Raw genomic sequence first — 26,522 nt, 5'->3', positions numbered from 1 at the left:
ACATGAAGCCAAATGTGAATGGAGTTACAACACCCTCATCAATTCCCAAATAATTCTGCAAGGGCCAAAGTAAATAAATAAAGTAGAGAATTCATCATCACTCCTATCTCCTTGGGAACCCATTCCCATGTCATTCTTTAAGGAGAAAGGAAAGAATCAGAGTATGAATGGGCACAACCACTGACCCTCAAGCCTTACGTTGAAGAATGCTGATGTAGAAGGACTAAAGAATGACAGTCTCTGGTATCCAAAATGATGTCATAATGCCTCATTCCATCAATGCCTAAGAGCCAACCTCGTCAGTGATGACACAATGGGTTCATTATCCTATACTTGGCTCACATAAGAATTAAGAGTATGAATGGGCTCAGCCACTGACCCTCAAAAGCCTTGCGTTGAAGAATGCTGATATAGAAGGACTGAGGTTGAGATAGGAATGATATTCCGCGGGGACGAGAACAGAAATTAATTCTGTCACTGTGTCAATCTCTAGGCCACAGCCAAAAAGCCTCCATTCTGAGTCCTGATGATGCTTATAAACCCCTCGCTGGGCTCCCTCCCTGCCCTAGCTCCTAGGAGTTCATGATACTGCTGCAGTATTCAGCCTGGTGCTGGCTATGTTATGTCAGCTGTTACATTACACATAAAACAATAGACTCCAGATGCCCAAGGTCAGATGTAAGAACAAGACCCTAACAATGTCTGGGACCCTCCAGTAATAGTGAAATTGAGACACACTGAATGTGGGACTTAATGACAAGCTGTTTTGTGGACACTTGGACACACCATAAAGGAAACACCTGTCAGCACAAAAATTGCTCGAGTGTGAGCAGAAGCAACCGCTGGCAAATACAAAAGGAAGAAAATTAACTTGCTGTTGAAAAGATAGAGTTTCTTAATGGTTTGCAACAATGCAAGAGCATTTGAATACAATTATAAATGCATACAGTAAAATGGTTCAGCTTTCAAGTCAAAATAAAAATTGACAGAGAGAAAACAACATATGGAACATAAAAAACAATTTTTTTAAGCATGCATTTTACAGTGCTACTTTCATGTCTGCATTATATTCCCTTTTACTAAGGTTGAAAATTTAATTATTCTTTAAACCTCCACCATCACCTTTACAAAACGGTAGCGTGGCTTTTAGTGCCGGCCACAGCAGTAACGGTTCCAATGCTCATAGGAATTCTATGAGCATTGGAGCTGTTATTCCGTGGCCAACGATAAAAACCACGCTACAGTTTTGTAAAAAAAAAAAAAAGGGGGGGGGGGTAAATTATAGGTGCCTAAAACTCCCTCCATAATTCCAACTTTATTCTCTCTCGACCACACAAATCACACAGAATTAAGCATTTCCAAGGGGTGGGGCTAATTTTATAAAGCTATTTCCCCACACATAATTAGAGGGGTACTATACAGTACAAATGCTTTAGAGTAATAGATCACTTACAGGTCATTGACCTGGGGGGCCGCCGCGGGAGCGGACTGATGGGCATGATGGACAGAGGCGATGCTTAAGTTCTTATGTCCTTAATGCCAGATTTGCATACAGAAAAGTGTTATTAAACTACACCAGTTACACTTCTCCTTCCGTATTTGCGGTTTCAATCGCAATTTCGATTCTTCGCAATTTTTGGCATGCTGGCTCCTCCCCCCAAATTACGCCATCCGATAAAAAAAATTTTGGTGCTTTCCAAGTAACAGCTACCATTTTCCATTCATCAGAGAGCTGCAAGAGACACGTCTTTAAATCCCTATCATCACATAAAGAAAAAGAAAAAAATTACAGTACCTAGAAACATCTCAGCCCTCCACCACCAAAACCCTGACTGTAGACAAAGTCCAGTTAAGAAGTTAAAGTACCATATTACCTGTAGTCTCTGCATGGGGGGAGGGAAGAGAACAGAAAATACAACATTACGCCAAGTTGCTAGGTGACTTAACTTAGAGGAGCCGTGTGCAAGGCAGGAAGGAAGGCCAATACTCAGCCAAAAAGAGGGCGAAGCGGGGGTCAAAGCTGTTGCATTCTCTATTAGCCAATGACAACTAAGGGAGGAACAAAGGGGCGTTACATCTCGTGTGACTTTTTTGGGGGGTAGCCACCATTTCCTGTGTGTGTAGAGAAGTACAGCAGAGACACAAAGTTATTTGTGATTTTTCCGTATTCATCCCCTAATCACCACGAATACGGAGAGAGAAATGTAATCACAAACTGTGTGTCGCGGTGAGGTACAAGGAAGTCACTGCTGGTACAGGTGCCGGTGCCTCTCCTCTCCCCATGGGCACCTTCTTGGTGAGGGTGCGGGCACCCGTCCTCCTCTCCAGCCCCTGCCCCCCACTGCTGCATGTGCACACAGCTTCCCTTCCCCCACAACGTTCCTGGCACAAGCAGCAACCCCCTACTTGCTGTCGTGCTAGCGTCGGCTCTTCCTCTGATGTCACTTCCTAGACTTGTGCCTAGGAACTGACGTCAGAGGAAGAGCTGACACTGTATGAGAGCAGGTTTGGGGTTGCTGCTTGTGCCAGGAAGGAGATTGTGGAGGTGAGGGTGGGGTGGAGAAGAGGGCAGGGAGGGGCGCCACCGTCCCAGGTGCCTCTCACCCTCACTACACCACAGTCCCTGGACCTTTCTAAAATCAGCACCTTCTCATCCCCTAAACCAGTGTTCCGCAAACCTTTTGCAGCTGCGGCACACTAAACTCAAGGCTGCGGCTGGAGGGTATCCAGAAATGTCACGTGCATGTGAGACATCACACTGACGCTTGTGCATGAATGGAGCCCTGAGCCAGCAATTGCTACGCCGGTGGGGTGCAGAGAGAAAAGGCACTGGCGCCGGCTGACTGCCTACAGGGTGCGCCTCTTTCCACAAGAGGTACGTCCTATAAGTAGTCAGCCAGCACCTTTCCTTCTTGCCGGCGTCTCACGACACACCCAGAATCTCACCATGGCACACAGTTTGCAATACACTGCTCTATTCTATTGTCATAAAGTTACCCCAAAGGGTGGATATTTACCTATCTGCACACATACGTTTCCAGGGGTGTCATTTCAGTACTGTACTACTTCACTTGAATCTTCAGCCTCTCTATGGTGCTTTGAGACTCATCCAACATGAAACTGTTCAGGCATCATTTCTAATCATCTAATCCAATGTATCGCAAACTGTGTGTCGTAGCGAGATTCCAGAAGGAGAGGCGCAGGCAGCGGCGTAGCGATGGTGAACGGCGCCTGGGTCGATGGCGCCCCTCACCCATCCTCTTCACCATCCCCTCTGCAGTGCACATGCGCCCCTTCCCCGTACCTTTTTAACTTACTACGCGTTGGCTTCAGCGTTTTCTCTGACATAACGTCCAAGGCATGGGTCCCAGAAGTGACATCAGAGAGAGCGCTGAAGTCAACGTGGGCAGCAGGGGAAGGAGTGGTTAGAGGGGCAGAGTGGAGGAGGAGTGCTAGCGCCCCAACCAAGATGGCCCCCGGGGCAGACCCCCCCCCTTTATTATGCCACTGGGCACAGGTGTCAGCTGACTGCTTACAAGATGTGCCTCTCGCAGTAAGAGACACGTCCTGTAGTCAGTCAGTCGGTGCCTGCGCCTCTCCTCCTCGCTGGCATCTCACCTCCTTCGGCATCCCCCACCGGCATAGTGAGAGCATCTGGAGGGCCTCCATGCATGCGCAGACGTCGATGTGATGATGTCACACAGCACGCAATGTCCACGCGTTTCTGGATACCCTGCAACCGCAGCTCCGAGTTTAGTGTGCCGCGACTACAAAAAGTTTGCGGGACACTGATCTAATTTGTAGTCATATATTCTGCTATTTCTCAATTCAGATTCAGAGCAGATTGAAAGAACCACCTAAAAATTATTGTACAAAGAGATAAAATATCAAGAATAATATTTATCAAAAATGGGGGTCTTTAAAACTTTATAAAAACTAATATACAAATCCAGGCTTCTTCTTCTACAGGAAGACTGTTCCATGGCTGAACTGCCTGACAAGAAAGCAATTCCTAAATCACTCTAAAAACAGTTGGAAATTGAAGTTTAAAGCTATCTAACTGCCCTTTGCAAGGTTCCCAAACACCCATCCAAACCACAGCAGTCAGACCAGCAGATCCTGCCATATATATTAACATATGAATTGCCGCTGCTGTGTCAGACCAGTGGTCCATTGTGCCCAGCCGTCCGCTCACGGGGTCAAAGACCAGTGCTCTAAATGAGTCCAGCCTCACCTGCGCACGTCCCAATTTAGCAGGAACTTGTCTAACTTTGTCTTGAATCCATGGAGGGTTTTCCCCTATAATAGTCTCCGGAAGAGCGTTCCAGTTTTCTACCACTCTCTGGGTGAAGAAGAACTTCCTTACGTTCGTACGGAATCTATCCTCTTTTAATTTTAAAGAGTGCCCTCTCATTCTCTCTACCTTGGAGAGGGCAAACAACCTGTCTTTATCTACTAAGTCTATTCCCTTAAGTATCTTGAATGTTTCGATCATGTCCCCTCTCAGTCTCCTCTTTTCAAGGGAGAAGAGGCCCAGTTTCTCCAATCTCTCAGTGTACGGCAACTCCTCCAGCCCCTTTAGTCACTCTTCTCTGGACCCTTTCGAGTAGTAGAAATAATCAGATAAGTCTATACCGGAGCAGGTCTGATGTAGTGCATAACACAACATGTAGATTTCACAGTCAGATATACTGTTCTCCAGATGTCTGTCAGTCCTACTTCTTTAATCATCGAAAACATCTAAGCGTCCAGTAGCAGATGAAATTTAATGTGAACAAATGCAAAGAATAACCTGAATCACAGTTACCGGATGCTAGGGTCCACCTTGGGGGTTAGCGGCCAAAAAAAGGATCTGGGTATCATTGTAGACCACACTTTTTGGGCTTGCAAGCTACTTTTAAAATGACCAAGTCAAAATGATCTACCAACAATAGAAATACTTTCTTTAGATTCCCAGTGTCCAGATCCCACTGACTAAGATTAAATCAGATAAAAATTATTGTATTTTCTATCAGATTTACTTTAATATTCACCAAAAGGAAAATTAAATGTTCCAAATGGTATGTACACATACAAAAACAAAAACAACTTATCTCCAGGTTCTCTCTCACACGTTGGCCGACTTGCTTTTTCCTCCTTGTTCAGGTCTTTCTGGATGGCTTTTCAAACTGAATCCAGAAAGTGGCATAACTTTATATTTTCCCTTTATTACTTCTACACAGCCCAGCCTGCTTAACAAAAAGTTCCCCAGGCTTCCTTACATTTAAGCGCTCACCCTTCTTAGGCCTACCTTTAATTATTAGGCACAGCCCTACCATCCCTAAATCAACTGTTGCAGTTCTGCTATATTCCAGATCATAAGAACCACTACCACAAATAAAGCTATTTCCTTAAACAGTATCCATTCACAGCTCATTAAAGTAATCTGATGTCTGACAGATTCTATAAACCACTTAGGCTGCATCTAATTGCTATTAAAATAATCTTTCCTTCCTTTACTTTCAGATATTATACCACAGGTGTCAGCAACCTCAGCACCACCTTACCTGTCCCTTAACTAACTCCTAACTAACCCAGAACTCCTACCTAGATCACTATGGCAAGGGCAGCTTGGCTTATGCCATCAGACCCTCAGTGTCCAATCAATTAGGGAACCACAGAAGTTACAGTTACTGGAATCTCCACTTCCAAGGTTCCAGGCTCCATTTTGTCCCATAGGCAATAATGGAGGAGGAACGTTTTGAGGATAATTTGGACAAAGAAATATACTTCCCAGTTGGTGGATCCATTAAGCACAATTCTTTTGATGACCCTATGTTTTTAAAATTTAAAACCACATGTTTTCATGTGGGTCATACATCTTTCTCACCAAACTCTCTAAAATCCAATAAAATTTCCAAATCATTACATAAGTTATCTTGATAAATTATTTTCTATCCACTTATGCCATCAGAACCATCAAATGCATGCCCAAAACTCACCAGGCCTTCATTCAATGGCCGGCCACCAGACCCCGGTTGCTCACAGTTGCCCAAGAGTTCCAAAGAACCCCTTACAGGAGCCCTTAAGACACCCCCACCCCCTCCCAAAGGAGGTGAAAATTAATTTTAACTCCTGGTTACATTAATGGTCTCTGAATAAAGAATGATCTGTGAAATCTCAAAATTTCAGGGCACACCAGGAACCATCTCTATCTCTCAAAACATGTCCAGCAGATCTCAACAGGCCTCATTCAAGGTCAAAATAAGGCTCACTCTCAGCTTGGCATTGGGCAAACAAGAGGAAGAGAATCAGACTAGAGAATGACATTGGGAAAAATTTGTCCCTGTCCCCGCAGGAGCTCAATTTACCCACCCCCGCAAATTTTGTCACTGTCCCTGCCCCATTCCTGTAAGCTCTGCCTTAACCACACAAGCCTCAAACACGTATGATTTTAAAGTGTTTGAGGCTTGTGCAGATGAGGACGGAGCTTGCAGGAACGGGACAGGAAAAGAACTCACGGGACAGGAAAATGAGTTCCTGCGGGGATAGGGAAAAATTTGTCGCCGTATCATTCTCTAAACCAAACCTCAGAGCACCAGATCTTCTCTATAGCACCTCAGTTTTTACTCCCAGCATAGGACAACCACTGCCCCACTTCAGTTCTGTCTGCTGATGATTCCTTACGATAGCTCAGTATTTCTCAACTCAGTCCTGGAGTACCCCCTTGCTAGTCATGTTTTCAGGATATACACAATGAGTATGCATAAACTTGATTTGCATATACTGTCTCCATTATATGCAAATTTCTTTCATGCATATTCATTGTGGATATGCTGAAAACCGGATTACGATAGCTTGATTTGCATATACTGAGTTTCAGGAGGATTACAACAAAGCAGATGACTGGAAACACACCCGGTTAAACAGGCAATAATGAAAAAAAAATCATAGAAACAACCAGCTCAAAAATGTATTGATTAAAACTGTTTTTAAAAGCTTTCTAAAAACTAAATAATTCATTTCTGATCTAACAGCGAGAGGAAGTTTATTCCAAATAGTCAGAGCTTGATAACTAAAAGAAGCACTAAATTGAAGGAGTAGCTTAATTGATTTAGACAATGGAAATTGAAAACAGAGTTGATTTGGTTGTATATGACCCCGTCTACCAATCATTAAAGAAACTAAATCCAGTAAATAAAAGGAGCTAGGTCGTGTAAAATATTAAAAACCAATAGGGTAGAGTGTTGGGTGATGTTGGAGAATAGGTATTGGGTTTATTGCTGTTGGGAAGGGCATTTTGTGCAATTTCGGTTGGAAGACAGTTGTTCAGTATTCTTGCTGTATTTTGTATTTTCCTTTATAACTTTCAATAACAATTAAAAAAAACAATACATGGTTTATAAATTATCCCAGCAGAAATTGGTTACCAATGTAATTAAACATTGAAGTAAGGTGTAATGCTTTCATATTTGGGAATCTGAAACTGCAGCATTTTGAACAGTTTGTAATCTCTTTAGGAGTCTTGTAGTACATCCAAGATAAACTATGCTACAATAATCCAATTGTGAAAGAATTAATGGCTGGACCACTAGTGAAAATGCTAAAATAGCAAAACGTTTTCTGACTAATCTTAATTTCCTTAAAAGCCCCAAAAATTAACCCGATATTCCATAGGGCTCCTTTTCCTAAACTGCAATAGCAGTTTTAGCGTGCGCTAGATGCTAACGCCAGCATTCAGCTGGTGTTAGGTCTAGCCGCGTAGAACGGGTTTAGCGCAAGCTAAAAGCGCTATCGCAGCTTAGGAAAAGGAGCCCATAGTTAACATATTATCTAGTTGAACTCCCAATACTCTAGTTTGCATGTCAAACTATAACCATTCTGACAGAAAGAGGACAAAAGATCTGATCTAGCCAAACCTTGCCGGACCCAACCAAAGGAATTTGTATAGGACAAAGACAAAGTTATATTTTAAAAAATAAAGGGGTCCTTTTACTAAGGTGCGCTGATTTAGCGCACGCTAAATGCTAAGATGCCCAGAGGAATGCACTAAATTGGTTAGGATGATGGATCCCTGGAATGTGCTCCCGAGAGAGGTGGTGGAGAGGAAAACGGTGACTGAGTTCAAAGAAGCGTGGGATGAACACACAGGATCTAGAATCAGAAAATAATATCAAATATTGAACTAAGGCCAGGACTGGGCAGACTTGCACGGTCTGGGCCTGTATATGGCCATTTGGTGGAGGATGGGCTGGGGAGGGCTTCAATGGCCGGGAGGGTGGAGATGGGCTGGAGTAGGTTTTAACGGAGATTTTTGGCAGTTGGAACCCAAGCACAGTACCGGGTAAAGGTTTGGATTCTGTCCAGAAATAACTAAGAAGAAAAAATTTAAAAATTTAAATTGAATCAAGTTGGGCAGACTTGATGGACCATTCGGGTCTTTATCTGTCGTCATCTACTATGTTACTATGTAGTGCACTTTAATAAAAAGACACCCAAATTTCTTGGATTTCAGGTTTCCTTGAGGATTTGGATTCCTATGGTTGGCCAGGGCTGAAGAGTGTGAGAGACTTTTTTTTTAAGGATTCACCCTCCAGTTCTCACTCCATTTCCTTCACCCCTTTACAGCTAAGTCTTCATGGTACAGGTAGTTGTCGACTTACGACCTATCCAAGTTACGACTGTTCGACCTTACAACGCGACTTCCGCTCTCCGAAGCGTGATAACATACGCAGGGGTTTTGCCCCACGTGAGTTGTTTTGGCGATTTCATGCAGTAAAAATGACAACAAAGGGGAAATTGTCTCTGTCCACTCCTCAGCCTTTCAAAAAGGAAAGAAAGGCCATAGATCTGGACACCAAAATGATGATAATAAAACAGTATGAAGGAGAAAAGAAAGTGAATGCGATCGCATATGATATAAAGTTATCATACTCTATAGACTGTGTCGACTATTATAAAGGACAAAAATAGAATTTGTGAAGCTGTGAAAGGTTCTGCACCTTTGTGGTCAACAGTGATTACGAAGCAACGTACTGGGCCCATCCATGAAATAGAGAAATTGTTAAACATTTGGATGGAAGATCAGATTCAAAAGTGGACGCTGTTAAGCCTCTTTACAGTACAGTCAAAAGCTAGAAGTCTGTTTGGGACTTTAAAGGAATGAGCTGGAGAAGACTACAGTCAAGAATTTGTGGCAAGTACTGGTTGGTTTAAGAGGTTTAAAAATAGATTCCAGATGCATAATGTTCAGGTGACTGGAGAAGCAGCGAGTACGGATGAGGAAGGAGCTAAAAAGTTTGTTGACAGTTTAGAAGAAATAATCACGATGGAGGGTTACCTGGCAGAGCAAATTTTTAATGTGGATGAAACAGGGTTATATTGGAAGCGGATGCCAGGACGCACTTACATCCACAAAGAAGCCAAAAGCATGCCAGGATTTAAAGCACACAAGGCTAGACTCGCTCTACTGCTTGGAGGGAATATCAATGGGTTCAAGCTGAAGCCCTTATTAATTAACCTTCTGAAAATCCACGTGCATTTAAGAATGTGAACAAGCACACTTTGCCAGTTTATTATAGATCAAGCCATAATGCCTGGATGAACCAGGCTTTATTTGAGGATTGGTACAGTAATTGTTTTATTCCTCAAGTGCATGAGTACTGTTTGGAGAAAGGAATCCCCTTCAAAATTTTACTGTTACTTGATAATGCGCCTGGACATCCACATCACTTAGCTGATTTCTATCCCAATGTGAAAGTGTTATTTTTACCCCCGGACACTACGCCACTTATTCAACTGATGGACCAAGGGGCGATTGCTACTTTGAAAGCAAACTATCTCAGAACCACTTTCGCCCAAGCCATAGCTGCTATAGATGCCGACCCTGAACTATCACTACGTTGACTACTGGAAACAGTATAACATTCTTAAGTGTATAAAAAAAATCTTGCTACTGCTTGGGACTCAGTGACAAAAAGTGTATGAATGGTGTGTGGAAGAAGTGTGTTAAGCGCTGTGTGAATACCGTTGCTGGATTTAACAGTGAACAAGAACTTGATGAGATTCATGAAGAAATAGTGAAACTGTCAAAAGACCTTTCATTGGAATGTGAAATGGAAGATGTTGAGGAGTTGCTAGACCGGGAATCAGGGGAACTTACGAATGAAGAGCTGATAGAATTAGAAGAAAGAGTGCCGGAAGAAAAAATAAGAGAATTAGAGAAAGACCAAGAGGATGAGGCACCACAACGAATGTTCACCACAAAGGGATTGTCAGAAGGTTTATATCTACTGAATAAACTCCTCGCCCATTTTGAAGACATGGACCCAAACATTCAACGATTTGCAAGGATTGAATGTGACACATTTCGTCCTTATTACGAAATTTATGAAGAGAAAAAAAAAGCAAACAAATTCAGTACAAGCTCACTATGTTTATGAAAAGAGCAACTCCACCCATCACCGGGTCCGCAGCCTCGCCTGATGAAGGAGATAGTGATAATCTACAGCCAAGCACCAGTGGTGCCATGACTTAAATGTACTTTACTTTATTTCTTATTTTTGTCTGGTTTTCCACAATTGTATTGTTGTTTGACTTAGAAAAACAGAAAATGTTGTTAACAGATTGCTTTAAGATGATTAAAATGATTAAAATATCATTACCTAGTCTAATATTCTTGCCTTAACAGTAAACGAGAATCAAGTTTACTCTTTCAAAAAGTTTAAACACTAGGGGGCACTCCATGAAGTTACGTAATAGCACATTTACAACAAATTGAAGAAAACACTTTTTTATTCCTAATCTCAGTGTTTAGTTAAGCTCTGAAACTCAGCACTTGACCAAATGTTAAACACAATTAATATAACCAAGTTTCAAATAGGTTTAAATAAATTTCTGGAGGAAAAGTCCATAAACCATTATTAAGGTAGACCCGGGGAAAGCCACAGCATGGAATCTTGCAACTTTTTGGAACTCTGCCAGGTACTTGTGACCTGGATTGGCCACTGTAGGAAATAAGATAGTTTGCTAGATAGACCTTTGGGTCTCACCCAGTAGGACCGCCCTTGAGCTTTTATGTTCAGATAGCAGTCTACCCTAGAACTGATGGCATATGGCCTATCCATTATGTCTATCCATAAAAGAACATAGGAATAGCCTTACTGGATCCGACCAATGGTCTTCACGGAGGCCAATCCAGGTCACAAATGGTAGTAGCATTCCATGGTTTTGGCCATGTCGGTCTGAACAGCAGTTTATGGACTTCCTCCAGGAACTTGTCCAAACCTTTTTTTTTTTTTAAACCAGCTACATTAGCCGCTCTTACTACATCCTCTATTAACGTATTCCAGAGCTTAACTATTCTCCGAGTGAAAAAATATTTCCTCCTATTGTTTTTTAAAAGCATTACTCTGTAATTATGATGCAGTAAAAAAAAAATATATATATATATATTTATCGATCCACTTGAATCCGTCCAATCCCTTCTGTTCTGCTAGTGATGCCCTGTGTTTCTCCCATGCTTTACTAATTCAGGAGGCCCCATAGCTATTGCACTGCAGCTACTCGTTTGCTAAGGAGCTTTTCATTTGATTTTACTTTCATTTCTGAATTTTAACCGGTGCATGCATCCTACTGAATATTTAAGCTGAAAATGTGAGTTTTTATCTAAGGAAGGTTCTGTCAAGCTGAAACAAGGACCGTGTCGGGTCCTGTCGCATCCAACTGTGTCTTTTTGCTCTTAGAGTGGATGTAATTGCCTGAACTTTGAACTTGATATTAAAATAAACAACATTTTTAAGATCATTGTATTCCACAGTCCACTTTTTTTGGCTTTTGGAATTTTGGGAGCTTCACGACTCTTTCCATAAAGAAGTATTTCCTTTCACCTTCATCCTATGCCCCCTCAATCCAGAGTTTCTTTTCAATTGAAAGACTTGCTTCCTGTGCATTTATACCACAGGTGTCAAAGTCGGTCCTCGAGGGCCAGAATCCAGTCGGGTTTTCAGGATTTCCCCAATGAATCTGCATGAGATCTATTTGCATGCACTGCTTTCAATGCAGATTCATTGGGGAAATCCTGAAAAACACGACTGGATTGCGGCCCTCGAGGAGGGACTTTGACACCCCTGATTTATACCATGGAGGTATTTAAATGTCTCATTCATATCTCCCTTCTCTCGCCTTTCTTCCTAATTATACATATTGAAATCTTTAAGTCTGTCCCCATACGCTTTATGACAAAGACCACTGATCCTTTTAGTAGCTGCCCTTTCGACCAACTCCATCCTGTTTATATCTTCTTGAATTTGAAGTCACCAGAATTTAACACAACACTGTAATTACCTCCTCTTTCCTACTAGCCATTCCTCTCACTATGCACCCATGCATCCTTATGGCTTTTGCCATCTTCTTTTCTATTTAATAGACCACCTTAGCACCATCAGATATGATCATCCCCAAGTCCTGCTCTTCTTTTGTGCAAAGATGTCATACTAGGACTAGGGGGGCAGATTGAAAACAAACTAGAAAATATACTGTATTTTTTGCTCCATAAGACACACTTTTTTCCCCCATAAAAGTGGGGGAAAATAAGGGCATGTTTTATGTAATGAATACCACAAAAAAAAACCAAATACCCAGTACCTGTTTTTAATTCTGGAAGGCCTGTTCCTGATCCTCGGAGGTGGCTTTTGGCTTTGTGTAAGAGCTTGCTTCCGCAGGTCATTGGCCCGTGTTTTATGGTGCATTCAGGTGCCAGTCGGCGTGTGGGCAGCTGGCCATGCCTCTGTGGTAGATCGGACAGGCGATGCTTGCTGCTTGCAGGCCTGACTGCTGCAGGTGTGTTGGGTGGGGCCATGGCCGCCTAGCCTGCATTAGCGGCTGGGCAGGGAATGTAACAAGGTGGATCGGCAGCCCGGTAGGTGATGGCTCCTGGGTCAGAGTCAGAGCTGCCCGTCGTGCAATGGCGGGGAGCTGGGGTTCGAGGGGGGAGTCCCTGGAGTCGGGTGGAGAGTGTTGCACACAATCTGGCTCTGGGGTATGGCTCCTGCCATTTTCTGACCACCGGTGCTGTAGAGGTGCGGCACGTGGCTTTCGCGGGATCTTAGTGTGGGTGTCCTCACACCTGCTGTCGGGGTTGGCGCCTCCTCCAGGGGGCCTAGCTTAATTGGAGGCAGGGTGGAGGATTAGTCAGGTGACCCATTGTGGTAGGAGTGCTTTGCGAGTTGCTGCTTCTCTTCTTTTCTGGGCTTAAAAACAGATAGGGGTGGGGGTCCTGCCTGCCTGCCTTGTGTCCTGTCCATCTTGTGCCCTGTCTCCGCCTACCACTAGACAGGGAGGGGGTCAGGGTGCAGAGCCTGGCAAGGAGTGTGAGGGTTGGGTGCAGAGCATAGCAAGGAGTGAGGGGGGCCATGTGCAGAGCCTAGGGTCAGAATGTTTTTTTTTCTTGTTTTCCTTCTCTAAATCTAGGGTGCATCTTATGGTCAGGTGCGTCTTATGGAGCGAAAAATATGGTATTTCTTCACACAACACATAATTTAAACTCTAGAATTTGTTGCTGGAGAAATATGGTGAAATCAATTAGCTTAGCAAGGTTTAAAAAAGACTTGGATTATTTCCTAAAAGAGAAGTCCATAGGCCATTATTGAGATGGCTTGGGGAAATCCACTGCTTATTCCTAGGCTAAGCAGCATAAAATCTATTTTACTACTTGGGATCTAGTTAGCTTGGGACCTGGGTTGGCCATGGTTGGAAACAGGATGATGGGCTTGATGTCCCAGTATGGCAATTCTTATGTTCTTACAGCTCCCTTGGTATTTTGCAGCCCAAATGACTGACCCACCAGGGCCTCTCACTCCTGTCCTGGTGATATCACACCTAAACAAGGCTGCTTTTAATCCCTATACAAGTGAGTGTTAGGGGTACCCAAGTCTGTTTTAACATTCCCTTTGTGAGAAATTCCCTAATCCTTATTTGTCCTAATTGTCTGTTTTAACTGGACTTTAAGCTCTATTGATCAGGGACTGTCTCTTACATGTTAAATGTACAGCGCTTCAAATGTCTAGTTCCGCTATAGAAATGACCAATATATTGATATCCAGTCTATGCAAATTTATCTCATTCATATTCTACTACTAGTTATTTGTATAATGTATGTGCATTGTGAATATCCTAAAAGTCCAAGATAGGTTTTGGAAGCCCAAGGTGCTATCCTCCATCAGAATGTGATGTCAGTAGTGGCTTTGGGAATTCCTGCATCTTAAACATGAAAAGCTACCTCTCGCCCCTTTGAATTTCTGCAAAAAATATTAACCTCATCCCAGAGTATTTACAGTCCTCAGAATTTGTAACTGTTCTAGAGGGCCCGAGACTGCCACTGCTTCATTTTCTTCACTTAGCAAATTAATTTGATCCTCTCTATCAGCCAGCCTGTATCTTGTTCCAACTTTCAAGCCTGCTCCAGAAAATAGTTGACATTCTCTCAATGGCTAAATGCTGCCCTCTGCAGGTTTAAAGGAGATATTTATGCCTCTCCCTGGTACAGAATTCTAAATGAAGAATACTTTGCGTGCCAATGCTGGTTAGGTGCAGCCACAAAGTTGGACATTTTCCTTAAATATGCCTGTAATTGTGTAGTAAACCTAGAATTCTGCACGGCCATGTTGTTATCCTGGATTCTTTACAATGCTACATCAAATGCTAGATACATATGTTAAATAAATAAGAACATAAGAATTGCCATACTGGAACAGACTGAAGGTCCATCAAGCTCAGTATCCTGCTTCCAACAGTGGTTATCCCAGGGAAAGGTACCTGGCCAGATCCCAAAGGGTTAAACAGATTTTAGGCTGCTTATCCTAGAAATAAGCAGTGGATTTCTCTAATGGCCTATAGAATTCTCTTTCAGGAGATTCTCCAAACCTTTTTTAAGCCCTGCTATGTTGATTTCGCCAAATTCTCCAGCAACAAAATCCAGAGTTTAATTACACGTTGAGTAAAGATATCTTTTCTCCGGTTTGGTATAAAACTACTACTTAATAACTTCATTGCATGCTCCCTAGTGCTAGTATTTTTGGAAACCATAAACAAGCCATTCACATTTACCCTTTCCACTCAGTATTTAATAGACCTTTATTAACACTAAAGCAGGGTGAGAAGGTATGATATCAGTTGAGATAGCAATTCTGTCTGAAATGTGGGAGACTATCCAGAAAGGAAGCATGCCCTATCAATAATAAAATGCTAAGCGCGCATGCGCACACTCGCCGCTTGTTCCCTGAGATCTGATCTGCCGGCAAGAGTGCGCATGCGCGCTTACTACGTCACTGGAGGCGGAAAAGACAGCGGACTTCCCCCCTCCCGTCAGAGCAGGCCGTGACAGCGGCGGAGACTCTCCTCGCCTTTTTTTAACTCAAAGCCGCTGCCACGGCTCCTCTCTCGAACTGCACTAGGCGAGGATCGAGAGAGGAGCCGCGGCGTCGGCTTTGAACTAAAAAATGAACTTAAGCTGAGTACCTTTTACTTTCGCCCACACCTCCGTTTCTTTTCTACTTCCCAGCTTTCAAGGCCCCTCTCCCACACCGCGCCGCCCCTTCACAAGGCCAGCCACAACGGTGATGTCCATTGGCTGGTTGGAGACAGCGTCGATCCTCAGGTCCCCCTCCCCACCCAGCCGTCAAGAGGAGAATCAGGATGGAACGATCCAGGCTGCGAAGAACCCAAGCACCCCCACCCTCCCGCCGCACTCCAACACTCCCCCCCAGTTCAGGACTCCAGGACGCGCGGAGTGACGGCTGCCAGGACGGAGAGCAGCTGCATCGCTGGAACCTTCGCAGAAGATGCTGCCCCCGTCGTCGATTGTGTAACGCGTTGCCTGGTGAATAAGTCAATATATTCTTTAGCTAGAATCAGTTTGCCCTGGAGTATAAATCCTTGATTATAAGTACAAAGCAAGGTGACACAGTCTGGATGACAATTTTCACTGAGCTCAAGTGCCAGCTCCGTGTTGCATGAAAGATATTGATCTGGTAAGATAGGAGGACTATTTTCTTTCTCTGTTAGGGCTTCAAAATCAGCTTGGCTTATACCTTGAACCGAGTGGTTCTCTTTGGATCCCTTCGAGAAAATCACTTAGATTAAAACAAGATGTTGATTCTTGCTTCTGCCGCCAGTGTTCCATGCCTAAGATTTGGAATGCTTTACCCCAGTCAGTTAGAAGAATATCAGCCCTCCCCAGTTTCAAGAAGGCCTTAAAAATATATTTATTTGAGCAGGCCTTTAATTAACTCCTGTGGGGATGATCTGCAGGTCCTACACAGCGAGCACGTTATACTTTACTCCTCTTGAAAGTGTGTAAGTTACAACAAATGGAGCTCTTTTCTAACTTTCTGATTTTAGTAGGTAAACCGCTTTAACCAAAGGAATTGTGGTATATTAAGTAACAAATAAATTTATAGATGGAATGGCTCCTTATAGAATTCTCTCTTAGTATTATTCCCCTATGAAGTGTGGCAATGCATATCAGTGAAGTAAATCCTGTGGACTTCTGGGGACAGGGAAATATCTTCTGCCACCGAAGAAAGACAGACAGGCAGAAATACAGAAAGAAAGAAAGGGGACCAGGGAGAGAGACAAAGAAAGAAAGGGGACCATGGAGAGAAAGAAAGAAAGGGGACCATGGAGAGAAAGAAAGAAAGGGGAGAGAAAGAAAGAAAGAAAGGGGAAAGAAAGAAAGAAAGGGGAAAGAAAGAAAGGGGAAAGAAAGAAAGGGGAAAGAAAGAAAGGAGAAAGAAAGAAAGAAAGGAGAAAGAAAGGGGAAAGAAAGAAAGAAGAAAGAAAGAAAGAAAGAAATGCCTAAGTCTACACATCTATTCTAGCACCCGTTAATGTAACGTGCTAAAAAACTAGTAGTGAAATAACTGGATAGCCATGATTAGGGTTACCAGACATCTGGATTTACCCAGACATGTCCTCTTTTTAGAGGACTGTCCAGGCATCCGGACGGCTTATCCAAACCCGGCACTTCGTATAGGTTTTGAAAAGCATTGAGATTGGGGGCTGCATCTGGAGGGCATCTGTGCATTAACAAATGCGACAGGGTGACATCACATGCATGCATGTGTGCGACGTCATCAGGATGCACTCCAGATGAGGTTTGTGTAGGGCTGGGCTTGAGGGGGGGGTAGAATGAGGTAGGTCTGGGGATGGGGGGGGGGGGGTGGAATGGGGCAGGGCCACACATCCTATTTTTCCCAATTTAAAATCTGGTAACCCTAGCCATGATGAAGTAAGCCATATTGCTGGAATCACTTAGCAGGAGGGGAATTTCATGATTTTAAAATGATAGTTGCTACTCCATGCCATTAATGCACAAGAATAAAATATGTTAAGATATTCAGGTGCTTCAACAATGTATTCTCCACAGAAAAAGCAAAAAAAAAAGTTAAGTAGCCTGCTGGCAGCAGTTCTGTTCACATGTATGGAAGAGTTGAATTTGGATTCCTATGATTGGCCAGGGCTGAGGATGTTCTACCAGAGCAGGCAATAGGGGAAGGGGTTAGGGCGGGGCTGGGGGCGGGTCTAAGAGGTCCAGATTTTCCAAACAGAAAATCTGGTAACCCTAAGTGGGAACTTCAGTCGTAGCAGAGCACATTCATTGGAGAAATTCTGAAAACTAGCTGCAGCCCTTAAGATCCAAGGCTGCCCACCTCGTATTATGCTTGAGCCTAGTTCTGGCTTCTGCTGCTCTCCTGCACTGCTCTGCCCTGCCTTGGGCCGACAGGGGAGGTCTTAACAGGGCCACCCATGTGAACTATGATTCTTGATTAAAGGATGACTGGGTTAGGTAAGAAGGTTCAGGCACGGAAGAAAACCCCCAGTAACTATGAATGAAAAATTATGGCATTGTGGTTTAATAAAGGTTGTTTGTCAAATGTAGCCACTGTTGACACCGAGGTCTGCTCCCACAAGGGACCACTAGGAAGAACAGCCACCGAAAGAGCTGAGTCCCTTTGTTAGCTGACATTTCAAGAAGGAATATAATGGTAGAACTGGAGAAAGAGAAGGGAAAGAATACTGAAAAGAATAACGGAGCCAGGAGAGGGGGTATTTTAGGACATTTTTAAAACGAAGCACCACTACAGACTAAGTAGGAAGAGGGAGGAGTGATGTCAGCAACAGCTTCAGCACCCTGAGGTTGTGGGCTCAAATCCCACGCTGCTCCTTGTGACCATGGACAAGTCACTTAGTCCTCCATGCCCCACCGGGACAGATAGGGAAAATGCTTGAGTACCTGATTGTAAACCGCTTAGATAACTGAGAGGTGGTATATAAATACCTTAAATAAATAAAGTAAATAAATAAGTCAGTGTATCACAAACTGTGTGCCTCCTGAGATTTCAGGTGTGCCGTGAGACGCTGGAGAGGAGGAGGAGGCGCCAGCTGACTGTCTACAGGACGTGCCTTTCGCGGCAAGAGGCACATCCCGTAGGCAATCAGCCGGTGCCAGCGTCTCTCCTTCTCTCTGCACATCTTCCCTGCCGGCACCGGCACCGGCACACCCCCCCCCCTCCCACTGTGGGCTCAGGGCTCGTCTGTAGGGCCTTCACATATGTGCAGACGTCGCTGTGATGATGTCACACATACACACGATGTCATCACATCAACACCCGCGTACTTCCGGATGCCTCACGCCGTGGCCACTACGTTTTAGTGTGCTGCGGCTCGACAAAATCCACAGAACAAGATTTTACAAGACAATCTAGTTTAAGCCATTAATAAATGTAATAAAAACAAAATGAAAGCAGTCATCAAGCGAAACCCATAAACTACACAATACTACACAGTCTATTAATATACATACCATCCAAAATAACGTTCCAGTAGCCAGAGCTGCATACTGCTCGATTGTAGAAAGGACACTGAATATGAGGCAGATCAAAACTATGAGGAAACTAAAAAGAAAATGAAAAAAAAAGAGCATTCAGTATGTACCTGCTCAGAAGACAATAAATTTTCACTATCTCGCATGCAAAAATTTTAGATTTCTATTTCCCCACACAAGGTGGATAAAATCAATGATTTAAAAAAAAAAAAAAAAATCAGATTTTTTTAAAATTGAAATTGTTTTAAATAAAATGTTTTTTTGAGGAATAAGCTATCTAAAAATAGTTTTCTATTTAAGATACATTATAATCCAAAAGTTATTCATCATGAAATAAAGATTTCTTTTAATTATAGAAAGAATGGCAGATAAAGGCCAAATGGCCCATCCAGTCTGCCCATCGGCAGTAACCATTATCTCTTCCTCTCTCTAAACGATCCCACATGCCTATCCCATGCTTTCTTGAGTTTAGACAGTGTCTCTGTCTCACCACCTCTTCCAGGAGACTGTTCCACGCATCTACCACCCTTTCTGTAAAAAAGTATTTTCTTAGATTACTCCTGAGCCTATCATCTCTTAACTTCATCCTATGCCCTCTCATTCTAGAGCACAGGTGTCAAACTCAAGGCCCTTGGGGTGAATCTGGACCGTCTGGCTGTTTTATGCAGCCCACAGTACGATGTGGCGTTTTCATTGCCGTCCCCGGTGTTATCTTCTTGCCAACTCCCTCTTCCTCACTGCTGCAGTGAGGATAAAGCTGTGGGCAGTGGCTCCTACACGCGTCCTGCACCTGAACCAGAAGCCTTCTCTCTGACGTCACAATGTCAGAAGGAATGTTTCTGGATGAGGCGTGGGATGCGCAGTGCACAATGCGGCAGTGAGGAGGAGGGAGCTGGCCAGAAGGTAAGACACCCGCCGGAGGGAGGCACCTAGTTGAGGCACAGCATGGAGGGAGAGAAACAACAAAGGTAGGGGGGAATTATTTTATTTTCAATTTAGTGATTGAATTGTGTCAATTTTAAGAATTTAGAACTGCTATCTATATTTTTGCACTGTTCAGGAAGGCATGCATTTGTTTCTTTTTCTCTGGGATTGTACTGCATGCAGAGTCTTGAATCTTAAGGTTTCCTTTGTATATATTAGTACTTTTTGTTTTGGGTACAGTATTTGCATAGGGGTTATTTGTGTTCTGGTAGGATTGAATGTTGAGAAGCATACAGTGTGCTTTGTGTAGTTTAATTTTACTATTATGCGTTGTTAATAAGGTTATATTGTGTGTGTATATATGAAAAATTAATGGAAAAAATGGTATTACAATTAGTACTATTATGGGGGTGGGGTCTGGGGCAGAGATTGGGTGGGGTCAGGCCCGCAACTTAGCCTGTGTTTTGGATTTTGGCCCCTTAATGTGACTGAATTTGACACCCCTGTTCTAGAGCTTCCTTTCAAGAATGTATGTAGCAAGAGGCTGTATATTCATGCAATGTTTACAATTTTTGGTAAATGAATTCCATTAATCCATTCATAATATCATAGGCATGTACTTTTAGGATGGTACTTTTAGAGTAGTTACAGGTGGGTCAACATCCAGTGATAGATTATTAGACTGTGGGGTACCACAAGGCTCAGCCCTTTCACCTATTTGTTTAATATATTTTTGAGTCCTCTTGCAAGATGAATTCAGGAATTTGGAAACAGTATGTTTTCTTGGTTATAAAATACAAATGTTCCCAGATTTGGCACGGGAGACGCAAAGGCGTCGCCGTGAATTTCTTCTTTTGAAACCTGGGGTTTTATCTTTGGGAGCAACTTTTTATTTGAGACATCCGTGTAAATGTATTGTATATCACCGTACTCTTAAATATGTGTTTTTTGAACCATCACAATTGACAAACTTTGTGGCTATGTCTCGCCTGAATGTTAACAATCTTTGAGCCCTATATTTAGAATATTGTGACCTCATCTCAGTGCTATAGTTCTCAGCTTCTTTTACAATTTTCTTTTTAGATAATTTCGCCAATTTTCAATAATTCTTGGATCCTAATTGTGGACTTGAGCATAAATAGTATATTTGTTTAATTTAAGATTTATATTGCTTTGTATTTGATATCTATCCTATTCTTGCTTTCTGTACAAGTGTAATACTTAAAATTTAAGTTGAAAATAATAAATAAATAATATTAAAAAAAAAAATAAAATAAATGTTTGAGTTTGAGTACTATGTAAGCCATTCTGAGCTCCCCTAGGAGAACAGTATAGAAAATTGAAAAAAATAAATAGTATTCTCTAGTGATATGTAGGGTAAAGATAGTGTATTACTGTTAGATTAATGTAAAAGATATGTAAATGTATTGTAACATCATTACAGAAGCTCATATAAACTGCTCTGAATTGACTTCCCAGTCATTAGTAGCGGTATAGAAGATTTCAATAAACAATTTGTTCTAATGTATTTATTTTCATGGAAAACACTGCAAAGCCTTCTAGGCCATGAGGCAGTCTATCAAATTCCAATAAAAGATTACATTACTTTATATTAGAGATTTCTATTCCGCCATTACCTTGCGGTTCAAGGTGGATTACAAAAGAGATGAAAAACATTGGGTTACAATGGAAGAACATTTGTCCTTTCTAGAGAGGTAAATAGTAGTTTCTGTGTGGCGGGAAGAGGGGGGGAGGGAGGACCGGAAGTTTGAAGTTAGGGCTGTTTCAGGAATTTTTTGAAGAGTATAGTTTTTATTTCTTACATTACATTACATTAGTGACTTCTATTCCGCCTGTACCTTGCAGTTCTAGGCGGATTACAAAAGAGCTAACTGGACATTTCCAGGATAGTTACAATTTTTGGTTACAAGTGAGATAAGAAAGCTGGATATTTCCAGGAGATACTGCGAATTAGATAAGAAATAAGAATTGGACATTTCTAGGCAATATTACAAATAGGATAACAACTAAGAAAGCTGGACATTTCCAGGAGCTTTACATTTTAGGGAACTGTATTCTTGGTTGATATTTAGAAAAGGAAAAAATTACCAGAGAAGTTGATGCTTTGAGAGGGGAATTTACCGGGGAGGAGAGGGAGGGGGTGGGAGTTAAGGTATCTGAACATATTTCTTGAATAGCAGGGTTTTGATCTCTCTTCGAAATGTTTTGAGGATGATTGTTGTTGTCAGCAGGTTGGAAATGGAGTGGTCGAGTTTTGCTGCTTGTGTCGCATGTAAGGTTGTCAAACATCTTCTTGCGCCGAGTACCTTTGAGTGGAGGGTAGGTAAATGGGGTCATTCCTTTTCTGAATGTCTTGTAGTCTGGTGTCGTTATCAGTAGATTGGAGATTTGGTTATCTAGTTTAGCTGCTTGAGTGGCCAGGAGGCTGTCGTATAGTTTTTTTTCCATTTTACTTCTTTGATCGAGGGGTGTGTGTTTTTCTATGTCTGATTGAGGTGGTTTGGATGAGGCGGTTGTTCAGGTAGGTTGGGCTGTCTCCGTTTAAGGTTTAAAATAACATACAGTAGAAGATAAAGGAAAGCTAATGAAGAAAAAGGTAGCAAAGCAGACTGGTAGAAGATGGGACAGAGTCAGGAAAAAGGTATCTGTTGCATGAACAGAAGAGAGTAAAGCGATCAAGGTGAGGTCTGTAGGTGCTCTGAAACCACCAGGACTTAACTAGTTTCTTGCATTTCTACAGTGATAGTTCATGTCTAGATTCCAGAAGGAGAGAATTCTACAAACAGGGGCCACCATACCTAAATGAAAAACGTTGTGTGGTATCTAGGCATAACTGATGGTGGGAAGGAATAAACAACAGGACTTTTTGGGAGGCATGCAAAGTTCTAAATGGAGTACAGGGCCTCAGAAGCTTAGAGATATATTCCAGATCTGAAGGTGAGAGTCTTATATACTAAGCTGAGTTTTTTGTGTTTCATGTATGCAGAAATAGGGAGCCAATACTCTTAGATCAGTGTGGAGAAAAGTGGTCAAAGAAGACTTCTGACCTGAAGAAGACAATCTTGCAAAAGCTGATCAAAAATGAATTAAGTTAGTCCAATAAAGTTGTATTACTTTATCTACTTTTGGTTTCTTTCTATTTTTAACATATAGATTTAAGAAAAGTGTTAGACACAAGCTACTGTTACAAGCAGGGCTGTGGAATCAGTAGATAAATCCTTCAACTCCTCAGTTTCTGGTACCCATGACTCCGATTCCACAGCCCTAGTTACAAGTCAGTGGTAAAATAATCTGTCTTAACAGTAGGCCACATTGATAACTACATCCCTTAGCGACTTGTCACTAAGGCAGGGGATCTTAACCCTTTCTGGTTCCCACATCCCCTTCCTAAACAACATATTCACTAGTAACTACTGACAGCTACATATGTCGGTATTAACTGCTAACCACTACCATTTTCAGACAAGAAATTTATCCAGTTAGCTAGTAAGTTACCTTAGCAAATTCTTTATAAAATTGTATAAATATAAATAAATGCCTTCATTCTGTCTAGAAAGCTTCAATAAATTCAACAGATTGATTTCAAGACCCTTCTCCGTACCCCATTTAACCTCTTCCTGCACCCCTTGGGGGTATAGGCACACTAATTAAGAGCCCCCGCTCTAAGGGATATAACATTTTATATGTTCAAGGCACATGTAAGATTTCTTATATATTTTGTGAAAAGAAAAAAAAAAAATGTTGTTGATATCCAATTACATTCTTGTAGAAAAAATTGTTTCTTGAGGTTTCCAGTCCAGTGTCTCTCCTCACATTTCTCTTTCTAATTTGCAGTGAGGCTCTATCCATGTTCTGCAATTTCATATATTCTGAATTTGTACTGTCGTTTCTGGGCAGGGATTCCTGTTTATTCTGTTTTCACAATTAGAGGTGTTCACAGTTGGAGGTATTAATGTTCTAGGGCTAGTTTCAACTGCCTCGAGAAGACATACAAAGTGTACTGCAATAAACCAATTTACTAGTGCTATGAGAAATGCATGAATTATCTAAACCAGTTTATCTTGTTTTAGGAACAATTTAATATATTCTAACAAATGTTACTACTAACGTTTGTTAAGATTATAGCCTGGTTGATTATCACTACAGTAGCAGAGCCAGACAGGGAATTTTGGGTCGGCCTGAGCCTAAAGTAGGTGGGCATGTTTTCTCTGCCTTGCCCTACCTCCACTTCAAAATATAATTACTTTAGCTAATGAGGATCCCCAAGCTCTGTCAGCTTAAGATTTTCTCTGAAGATAGACAGAATGCCCTTTTACTAAGCTTGGCAGGCAGCAGCAGCAATGTCCCTAAGCCATTGATGCTAGCACCCCACACACGCTTAGCTGTCAGTGGCTCAAGAATGGTGTTGACTACAGATCTTGGTAGAAGGGAGTTCCGGCTGTCTCTGGAGGTGATCCTCAGCTGGAGATGCTTGGAGATCCCCACCAGCTATACAGCAATGGTCAGGACTGGTGTTAGACATGCTAGTGGCCAGGTCAGAAAATAAGAGCCTCCCCCCCCCCCCCCCCAAATCCTCTCATCTGATTTCCACACCTGCCATTACTATCATATCAACAGACCCTCACTAAATGCAGAACAAACTTACTGCACTTCTTTGAAGGAGTAAATGGGCAGATAGACAAAGATGGCCCGGTCGACATCGTATATCTAGATTTTCAGAAGGTGTTCGACAAGGTTCCACATGAACGCCTACTTTGAATAATTGCGAGCCATGGAATCAAGGGTGATATACTCACATGAATTAAAAACTGGTTGGCAGATAGGAAGAAGAGTGGGGGTGAATGGACAATACTTGGTCTGGAAAAGTGTCACGAGTGGAGTGTCGCAGGGTTTGGTGCTTGGGCCTGTGCTCTTCAACATATTTATAAATGACCTAGAACTTGGCATGATGAGTGAGGTTATTAAATTTGTGGACGATACAAAGTTTTTCCGAGTAGTGAAGACAGAGAAGGATTGTGAAGACCTACAAAGAGACATAAATATGCTTGAGGAATTGGCCGCGAAATGGCAAATGAGGTTCAATGTGGATAAGTGCAAGGTGATGCATGTTGGTAACAAAAATTGTATGCAAGAATATAGGATGTCCGGAGTTATACTTGGAGAGAGTCCCCCAGGAAAGAGACTTGGGGGTACTTGTAGGCAAGTCAATGAAACTGTCCACGCAATGTGTGGCGGCGGCGAAAAGAGCTAACAGAATACTAGGAATGATTAAGAAGGGGACCACGAACAGATCTGAAAAGGTTATCATGCCTTTATATAATGGGCCATGGTATGTCCCCACCTAGAATACTGCATCCAACACTGGTCACCGTACATGAAAAAGCACATAGTACTACCCAAAAGGGTCCAGAGAAGAGTGACAAAAATGGTTAAGGGACTGGGGGAGTTGCCTTACAACAAGAGGCTAGAGAAACTGGGCCTCTTCTCCCTTAAGATATTGAAGGAAATTGACTTAGTAGAGAAAGAGAGACTGTTCACCCTCTCCAAGGTGAAGAGAACAAGAGGGTACTTGCTGAAATTAGAAGGGAAGAGATTCCGTACAAACGTAAGGAAGTTTTTCTTCACCCAGAGAGTGGTAGAAACCTGGAATGCTCTTCCAGATGTTGTTATAAGGGAAAACACCTTTCAGGGATTCAAAACAAAGTTGGATAAGTTCCTACTGGAACAGAACATATGCAAGTAAGGCTAGATTCAAATAGGGCACTGGTCTTTGATCTAAGGGACTGCTGGGCACGATGGACCACTGGTCTGACCCAGCAGCGGCAATTCTTTTGTTCTTAATCCTAAGAAGTTAAATTTAACATGTACTATATGGCACCAAATAAAAACAGAAATGCATTACCTTCTCTACTGAACACAGTACAAAGACATCTGCTATGTACATACATTTCCAAAAGCTATCATATTCTGTTTAAAACATTCAAAATAACATGCTTTTTCTACCTTTGTCCGGACATCTATTTTTTCAAACAAAATAACAGTGGAGATGTCCAAAGAAAACAGGTGAGCTGGTGTATTTCATGACTCTGCTTTATTCATTCAAGGACTCAACATGTACATGTTTGGCCCCACCGGCCTGGCCTGCATCAGGAGTCTAGCTTCCTTTGTGAGATAGTCCTAGGACAGTGGTCTCCAACTCAAACCCTTTGCAGGGCCACATTTTGAATCTGTAGGCACATGGAGGGCCGCAGAAAAAAATAGTTCATGTCTTATGAAAGAAATGAGGTAAAACTCTTTATAGTTTATAAATCTTTCCTTTTGGCTAAGTCTTAATAATAATATTGTCATTTATAGCTAAAGAGACATATGATCAAGAAACTGTTTTATTTTACGTTTGTGATTACGATAAACATACCGAGGGCCTCAAAATAGTACCTGGGGGGCCGCATGTGGCCCCTGGGCCGTGAGTTTGAGATCACTGTCCTAGGAGCAGAACAGACTGGCTTCCTGAATTCGTTCCCAGTGTGTGTACTCCTGCTACTAATCATAAATTCTGAATATTTGTTAACATTGTTGTATGCCTATCAATGCATTGCCTTAAACATTCATTTGAAAAGGTGATATTAAATTTAAATAAGTTATTTATTTTTGTCATAAGCCAGAATAGCATCCAGATTAACTTGCCAAGGGTTCAGAGGAGAGCGACACGTCTGAT

General features: G+C 42.3%; 1 protein-coding gene across 8 annotated transcripts in view; it reads right to left on the bottom strand.

Annotated features, from left to right (window-relative positions):
- KCNQ1 (potassium voltage-gated channel subfamily Q member 1) overlaps positions 1–26,522 on the bottom strand; it is a 705,822-nt gene that overhangs the window by 520,891 nt on the left and 158,409 nt on the right. For all 8 annotated transcript variants that reach the window (XM_033928568.1, XM_033928567.1, XM_033928571.1 and 5 more), the window contains one exon: positions 18,842–18,932. In XM_033928568.1, coding sequence (XP_033784459.1) covers positions 18,842–18,932 — 91 coding nt within the window. The remainder of the gene's footprint in view (positions 1–18,841; positions 18,933–26,522) is intronic.

The sequence above is a fragment of the Geotrypetes seraphini genome, chromosome 19, assembly GCF_902459505.1.
Source record: "Geotrypetes seraphini chromosome 19, aGeoSer1.1, whole genome shotgun sequence".
Classification (NCBI taxonomy): Eukaryota; Metazoa; Chordata; class Amphibia; order Gymnophiona; family Dermophiidae; genus Geotrypetes; species Geotrypetes seraphini.
The sequence above is the reverse complement of the archived record's forward strand: the minus strand, read 5'-3'. Positions and strand labels throughout refer to the sequence as shown.